This window comes from Pteropus medius, unplaced genomic scaffold (genome assembly GCF_902729225.1).
Source record: "Pteropus medius unplaced genomic scaffold, Ma_sr-lr_union100, whole genome shotgun sequence".
Taxonomy (NCBI): domain Eukaryota; kingdom Metazoa; phylum Chordata; class Mammalia; order Chiroptera; family Pteropodidae; genus Pteropus; species Pteropus medius.
The window spans coordinates 1,991,609-2,000,516 of record NW_024353905.1 but is presented as its reverse complement, the minus strand read 5'-3'; the positions used below and the strand labels follow the sequence as shown (position 1 = coordinate 2,000,516).

Here is an 8,908-nt window from a genome sequence, read left to right as displayed (position 1 = left end):
AAGCGTTCACACCTATAGATTCTCCTTTTTATCCTGCTTTTGTTGTGTCTGAGGCATTTCGCTATGTTGTGTTTTTTTTTTTGTTTGTCTGAAGATATTTTCTAATTTCCTTGGGATTTCTTCTTTGATCCATTGATTATTTAGTAATGTGTTAATTTCCGTAGTGTGGATTTTCCAGTTTTCTCTCTGCTATTGATTTCTAATTTCAATTCATTTGTGATCACAAAATACATTTCATATAGTTTCAATCTTTTAAAATTCATTATGACTTTTTATGGCCTATCATATGATCTATCCTGGAAAATGTATCACATGAACTTAAAAAAAATGTGTACTCTCCTACTGTTGGGTGGAGTGTTCTGTATCGTTCATCTACCTTTATAAGTTAAATATAACATCTACTGTCTTCCTTGAAAAAAAAATTAACTCATTTTGTTTTCAGATATTTCACTTATTTTTTTGGATTGACTTTTCTTGTTTTACATTCTACAAAATTTACTAAATTGCCATTTTCATTTCATTATTATTTTTGTTATAAATTCTTATCAAATCTTTTATTTTTGAAGATTATCTGTAACAAATTAACCACAGCCATTTTAAGTTTTTGTCATCTAACAAAGTTTTTATTTTCTTCACTGGAAATACTTCCAATCAGCTACAGGCATAAGTTCTTTATCCTCGACTAAGAAACCTACCTATCTCAGAGCCTTGTGGGAAAAGTTACTCTTGCGCAGGTTTCTGATAGCATTGCTTTTGCAACTTTAAGACTATACCAGAGAATAAGTCAAGATTTCCAAGGATTCTAGGAGAGAAGCAGATGGGTTTGTGAGACTGCTAACCCAAGATCAAGGAGAGGAATTAATTGCATAGGCCTGAATAAACTAATCAGGGATGATTGTGGATTTTGTTTGGAATATTGTTGCTGTTTAGTGTTTTATCTTCTGGATATATAAGAAACTCCTTTCTCTTTCATATAACTCGTAACAATTTAGTAGACTATGCTTTTGCAAACAGAAATGAAATATTTGTAAATAATATCTTTTTCTTTTTACCTAACCCCTTTAGAATTTACAAATTCTTATTTGTGTTCTTATTTTCATGGCAATATGATTATTTGCATAGGTTCAATAAGAATCTGTTTTCCTTGTCATCAGAATATAATTGGAAACAGTAGTTATGCCACCAAAGCTTTCACTGTAATGTCATATTTGAGAGTGGTGTTCACTTAATCTGATATGATCAGACACTTTTAGAGATCTAAGATTGACTTTATTGAGCCAATGTTTACAAAGCTTTCTTGGGAAAACTGGTCTGGCATCTATGTTTATAGGGTTCTCAGCATTTCATGTAAGGAGAGTCACTTCCTGGCAGGTGTGGGAAACAGAATATTTGGGGTACTATGAGAAGAATTTGCCCAGATTTATAGATACTATAGATGAAATCTGGTAGTGAATTTTTGGGTTTCTTTCTAGCCTTAAACTTTTGAAAAAGTCCAATCTGGGATTCCAGCAAAGTAAATTTAGGAAGACCTACATGGTATATAACCAATTCTCATTCCAGCTATATAAATAATTACACTAAATTTAATGAGATCAGCCTTATTTTGCGAGCAAGAATAATCTTCCTTTGAGATTATTTTTGATCAAAGGGAGAGGAGTGACTCACTTTGAGAGACATTTTGTGTTTCAGTGGAAAATTATTCATTGTTTATAGTAGGCCCTTGGTGTTGTCATAATCTAGCCATGTTCATTGTCCTTGAGCTATTTTGTAACTCTATAAACTGTATGTAACTAATAAATATGTAAATTAAATACCTTCAGGTTTAATTAACCTTTCTTCCCTAGTTGGAAAACCATTTTGCCTCCATTTGCAATTCATCTTAACTTTCTTTTAATCCATGTAAATCTGTGCTATTTTAACATTTTCTTTGAACAGGTTATAACATCTGCCATGTTTTCTCATAGGAGTAATATGAAATCTTTGACTTTGTTCATTTTTATCCTTGAATGAGTCATGATTTTATCTTTTTCTGAAAATTATCTTTTAACAGATTGGATAAATGATAAATTTTAGAAATATTGCCATCAAAAATGGTTCAGAACTAACTTTTCACTAATATACCTTTACAAATCTTTTGGATGTTTGCACTATATGCCTATTTACTGTTCAAATGACAGAATTCCAGAATTTTAAAATAACACATGCTAAAAGATTGCTTCTGTCCTGGATACAGTAAACCTTTATAGATATACTTTAATATAACAAAAATAAACAATAAATAAAAATATAATTAAAATTTAAATTTCCCTTGGTGAAGCTCATTCAATTGAGAACAAGTTATATTGTGGCACTTTACCCCTAAATACTTCTACAAGTTACTGAGGAAGCAAGAGCTCAAGTAAGCTTAGTAAGTTTTGTAGTTGTTTGGAAATGATAATGGGGCTAATCCAGTCTTTTTTTTTTTATCTCTGAGAAGAGGCTAGACAAAATAGATAGACTTCTTTACTCTCAATAACACAAAGAGAGAAAAATCAGCTGCTGGTACTGTTTGACCTCTAGTCAAGAGGACTTAATGCTCTGTGATGCAATCAATAATTCTAAATGGTGAGAAAGAATAAACATACAGTACCTGCTACATATAACAGGAATTTTCTAAATAAATTCTCTCTTAAATTTAATAGCAATTCATAAAGCCAACATTATTTCTCTCTTACAAGAGAGGAAAAAGAAGCTATAAAATACCTTTCTTACAGTCATAAAATAGTGCTGGAAGTCTAGGTCTTTTATGTGTTCCTGTCCATTATGCACCTAGCTCTGTCCCTCTTTAAGGGGATTAACCCTGGGAAATGATTTCCCCACAGATTGGTTAGGGGAACAAATGATTTCACTACTTATTTGGTCTTTTTCGAGCTCCTCATCCTAAAGTGGGTGTGTCATCTGCTTGCTGTCTTCATAATCACCAAGGCTAGTGAAACCGAAAGGGCTGGCAAATGAAGAGGGTTGATGAACTGAGTTCCGAGTTTTAAGTGCACATTTGTTACTCTTCCTTTTCAAAAGTTCCTTCGTGAGCATTCAGTGACCACAGTGGTGCTGTTGACGCTGACAGTGGCATATGTGACTTTTATTGCCAGTATTAGATTCGACAGCTAGAAATGTGCACAAAAGTCACCTCAGCCTGGTTCTGAGTGGCAGCTTCCAGGTGCTGAGTTCAGCCATCCATTCGGGGGCAAAGGGGACACAGTCAAGTAGTCTTCCATAAAGCTTTTTAGCTGCAGCCACTGCCCCAGGTGCCACTGCGTGGCCCTGCAGCCCTGCTCCACCCACTTACCTCAGTTTTTGCTAGAGGCAGCCTACATCTCTGCCAAGGTCAAGAGAGTTGGACCCTGGAGCCACAACCAAGCCCTGCCTCCACGGCCTCCACTGCCCACTCTGAATCTCTGAACCCCTCCCTGTCCCTGACTCCACTCTTGAACCCTGAGAAGGTTCTTGCTCCCCGCAGTTTTGCCCAGTCATGTCTGATTCCAAAGCCCTCCCTGTTGTCGTTCCTGATCCCGGAGCCCTAGCCCTGGCGTCTCCTACCAGCAGCTTATTGATCTCATCAGCTGTCCTCGCCTCCTCTGTCACTTTCCCTGTGAAGTCATTTAAAGACCTGGAAATTGAACTCCTCAAATCCGCAGAAAGAATCCAGTTTGGGCAGAATGTCATATTAAGTAATTCTGATTTCTTTTAAAAGAGACCCCATATTTAGATCTCTTTACAATGCTTTGGTACTATTTTGTCTGCCTGCCTTTGTGGCAGGAAGATGTGCCTGTACTGTGAAGTGACTTGCACTTTTAGATAACTTTTAAGTGTTGTACAAAAGAGGCTATAAGCTATAGTACTGGGAAAGGGGGAAAAACACTAGGCAAGAACTAGTTATTTCAAGAAATATTAATTTCTATTTCAAAAATGTAATGACAGAAGAGTTGCCTAGAATGGGCTGCCAGCAGGTGAAATCTTTTCCCAAAAAAGATGCTAAAAGTGACATAGAAGTTTGAAAAAATTGATTACTAGTCTCCATCGAACTATTCCCCCCTCATTAAATACATGATTTTGAAGCATATTTAGCAGCAAGGAATAGCAATTCGAAGGCAGTTTGCCTACTGATACAGAACTGTGGGTGCTTGAAGAATTAGAGAAAAGATTTGATAGATGAATTTAACAGAAATCCTCATACCGTGCTTACAGATGAAGAAGAGGATGAAACCTCTTTGGGGAAGAGAGGCAGAGAAAAGAGATATGTAATTGTTTCTTAAAATAACTTACTTTGTTATTCAGGGCACTTTTCAAATTGAGGTTACAAATGCAGGGTGCGGGATCAGTGGATGATAACATTAGCTTAGGTGAACATATTCCTGTGCTATTCATATTTTTCTCATTCTGTACAACCTGAAAGTTTAGATCTGAATAAATACAGGAAAAATATCACTTACGAATTTAATAAAAAGAAAGAATGTGGCAAGCCTAAAGAATATCTGTATCAACTATACACAGTTCTGATAAATATTAAAGTACCTACTGACATTTACAAAGCTTTTCTTGATGTGGTGAATGGTGAGCATTACTCCTCCCCAGAACTGATTTTGAAGCCTCCCAAAGAAAAGATTAGTAATACCAATACAAGAACTGCTTGCTGCTGGCATCCATGAACAAAGAAGAGCTCTAGAGAGCAATAACCACGAACAAGTCACTTGAAGTACCAAGATGCTAGTTAAGAGGAAAAGCAGGAGCAAGAAATAATTCCAAAAGAAGATTGCCTTCATCCTTATCATCTGAGATAACCAAAGAAATGCCATGCTAGTCACAGCTTTCCCAACCAGTTCAGAAAGAAGGTTCAGAAAAAGTCGAACAGAGGGTTTCAAAATTCTAAGGTGCCAGGTTGAAGCAGAAAATTCGGTTCTGAAAATGAGTCTTCAATGTTTTGAAAATTTACAGAGCAGATATATTACATATATTAGAAATGTAGTTTGTGGTACAAACAATCTTAATTTCACATTAAGCTCTTTTACTTACAAGTGTTAATTTTGAAAAAAAAAAGAGAGAAGCAAATGTTAAATGCTTATAGCCAGAATATTTTATTAGTTCCAAGATATTCTGTCAACTTTGTCTTGTGATACAGAAATAACATCTACAATTATTTTTTTAAATAATATTGTTTGAATGTTGCTTTTTCAATTCAACCCAAATATACAATTTTGTATAAGCTATTATAGACCATTACAAAAAGTAAAGTTTTCAATTGACTTATAATTACATTGAATTGGTTTCTTTTTGTATTTTACAGGCATTTTCAAATTCCCATTATTGAAGATTTTGCAACTAAATGCACACTTAAAAATCTAATACATTTTCTCCTGGATATTTCTTTAATACTATACTAACATAAAAGGGAGAAAAATATGCTTAAATTTGAAAAAAGAACGTTTATTTGTACAGAAAAAATATTGAAGAGAATTTTGAAATTAGAAAACCAAATGCTGAAATGTTCATTGTTGTTTGTTTATTTTTGTTTTATTTAGTAAAACAACTCTGATATCTCTTGGTTCCCAAAAGCTCACAGAATAAAGTCCAGATACCTAAGTAGCACAGGAAAGGCCTCTTGCCTACCTTTTTCCCCACTCTTGGCCCTAATATAGCTATGCCATACTGAACTTCCTACCATTCCTCCAAACACTGCATTTACTTTGTTCACACACACTGTTGCTTCTGTGATGTCTGTTCTCCAGTTTATATGCCCAGCAAATTCCTATGTTTTTCTCTGAAACTAGCTCAAAAGGTACTTCCTTTTCAATGTCTTTCCCAGAAAAAAATATCTCCCCATTTTCATAGCAACCTTGCACATTTATTTCTTCACATTTATATTACAAATATCTATTTATGTGTCTGTCTCCCACAAAGCTGTCAGCTTTTTATCCTCAGCACCTAAACTGGACTTTGATACATTGGCATTTCCTCAACAAAGTTTTGATGAATGAAAGAATGGAAAGCAAAGTTTTGTTATTGAAAGGCTTATGGTTAATACAGGCTCAGTTCAAGAGCTTTCAATATGCAAACTAAAAGTAGCTGATTGGTCTAAAAAATAAACAAAGAAACAAAACAGAAACTATCTCACAGATACAGAGAACAAATTGATGGTCACCAGATAGGAGGTAGGGGACGGGTAAAAAAGGGGAAGAGATTAAGTACAAATTGGTAGTTACAAAATAGCCACAGGGATATGAAGTACAGCATAGGGAGTATAGTCAATAATATAGCAATAACTATATATAGTGCCAGATGGGTACTAGACTAATTGGGGGAAGCAGTTCATAAATTATATAAATGTCCAACTACTTCTATGTATACCTGAAACTAATAAAAAATAATATTGAATGTGAACTGTAATTGAAAAAATTCCCAAATAAGAAAAAAATAAAAATAAATAAAAGTAACCATTTGGAATTATTTGTCAGTATTGGAATTGTATGGCAACAGAACAAAGCTGAGAAGTTCAGGAACTGAAGGGTAAAATGGGGCACTTAAAAAGGAGATATAGCTGATGAATGGTGGAAAAGGGACACTTGAATCTCTAGGCTTTGAACATCAAACACAGTTCTTTTTATGCATGAACACCTGCACATAACATTTGAGGCTCTCCAAGGTCTGGCTCCATCCTGGATTTTATGCTTTACACTTCACCATTATCCTTTTTTTAAATATATATTTTTATTTTTCAATTACAGTTGACACACAATATTATATTAGTTTCAGATATACAACATAGTGATTAGACATTTATATAACTTACGAAGTGAACATCTCAATAAATCTAGAACCCATCTGACACCATACATGATTATTACATTATTGACTATATTCCCTATGCTATACTTTACATTCCCATGACTATTTTGTAACTACCAATTTGTACTTCTTAATCTCTTCCCCATTTTGACCCATCCCCACAATCCTCCTTCCATCTGGCAACCATCAGTTTGTTCTCTGTATCTATGAGTTTGTTTCTGTTTTGAGTTTGTTCATTTATTTTGTTCTTTAGATTAAACATATAAGAGAAATCATATGGCATTTGTCTTTCTCTATCTGACATACTCCACTCAGCACAATACCCTCTAGGTCCATCCTTGTTGAAGATGGCAAGGTTTCATTCTTTTTATGGTTGAATAATATTCCATTGTATATATATACCATCTCTTCTTTATCCATTCATCCATTGATGGACACCCAGGTTGCCTTTGTATCTTGGCTATTGTAAATAATGCTTCAATGAATATATGGATTCACATGTCCCTTCAAAGTAGTGTTTTAGGTTTCTTCAGATAAATACTCAGAGGCGGAATTATTGGGTCTCCACCATTTGTTTCCATGTGTGAGCATAATCTCTTGTAAAAGGAACCCCTTTCCTTAAAAAATATTCCCTTCTCTCCTTGACTGCCATACCATTGTTTCTAGGATTTCCTGCCCCTGCTCAAAATGCAGAACAACTGCCACTGTCTTCACACCATTTTCATGATTTCTCACCTAGATTTAATCTCCGCCTCCTCTGTACTCGCCTTTCACTTTAATACTATTCTTGTAGCAGTACAGATTGGCACCTTAGGCTTAGTGATTAATGAAGGCCAATCAGGACATGGGTAGGCACAGTAAGGAAGGCAGTGTTCTGGAAAGGGAGCAGTGATAGTTCAAAGGTCAAAGAGAGAGGTTATCACTTCCTGCTGGCTGGTGCACTGTTGGACTCTCTCCTTATGAGCAGAGCCTAAGGCATGAGTCTCCTGAAAGTGGCCTTATTCCTCCTCAGTAAGTCTCCAGAGGCCAGACTGTGGCCTTGTATTGGCTATATCCTGGTGGCTGACCGGTGTCTTCTTGAAGCTTCCCAGGAAGCAGAGGTTGTGGCAGATTGTGTTCTTCCAGCTATTTGGAGCTGTCCAGAAAAAAAGGTAAATGCTGTTGGGTGAAACTGTATATCTATTGCATATTGCAGCCATAGGGTGGGAGCTGTTTCTTAATGCCAGGGCAATTAAGTGAGTCTAATTGAGATGAGGGTGGGGCTAGGACCTCCTCTTCCTAGCTATTGCCTTGCCACAACTTTGGCTCTGGAAGCACTCCCCTTTGTCAGGGGATTAGGAGGTCACAGAGAAATTGTCATCATCTTCCTCAGTCTCTTCTTTTCTGAGCTCCCAGCTGCTGGGAGAAGAGGTAAATTGCTTTCGTGGAGGAGATTGCTAGCTGGAGGAAGATAGCAGAGACTCTTTCACTGCAGCGTAGACTCTTCATTCTTTGGAAGTGACTGAGGAAAAGAAAGCATGCTTATCAGATCATTTTCTTACTGGGCCTTGGGACTCTCTTGTTGCCAAGGGTGTACACGATGTTGGGATTCACCCACATCCACAGGTTGGGTTCTGAGTCAGTACCATCTTTGTTAGGACTAGGTGTCCTCTCTTGAGGCATTTTTGGGGGCTCTGTTTTTTGGAGGATGTATTTGGAAAGGTCCTGCTCAGCAGAGGAGTGTTGGTCCGTGGTGCAGGGAAGGAAGAACTCATTTTCCATGTCCCATTCCAGCAGCCCTGGGACCTGGCCATGGAGACTATACCAGAATTTGGGATTTTTTAGTTTTACATCCATCTTTGGTAGAAAGATAGGTGGAATACTTCCAAAAGGGCAGAGGTCTCTGAGGTACTTCTCAAAACACTTGTTGGTAGGGCACTGTGTTTGATGTAGTATATGACATCTAGGGAATGTATCAGGAGACCTGCTAGAAACACTGGAAAAAAGGGCACCAATGTCATTGATTAGTGATCAGACTTGGAGAAACTTCAGTGTTCTGGAACAGCTCAAAACAGAGAAGTAACCAAAAACAGCTTTTTAGCAGGCA

The 8,908-nt window shown here is 36.5% G+C and overlaps 1 protein-coding gene across 1 annotated transcript; it reads right to left on the bottom strand.

Moving 5' to 3' along the window:
- Positions 1 to 7,718: 7,718 nt before the first annotated feature.
- Positions 7,719 to 8,658, bottom strand: FOXR2 (forkhead box R2). Its single transcript, XM_039851436.1, is given in 5 exon segments — positions 7,719 to 7,970; positions 7,972 to 8,028; positions 8,031 to 8,299; positions 8,302 to 8,355; positions 8,358 to 8,658. Coding segments are annotated over 5 exon segments (933 nt in total).
- Positions 8,659 to 8,908: the final 250 nt, after the last annotated feature.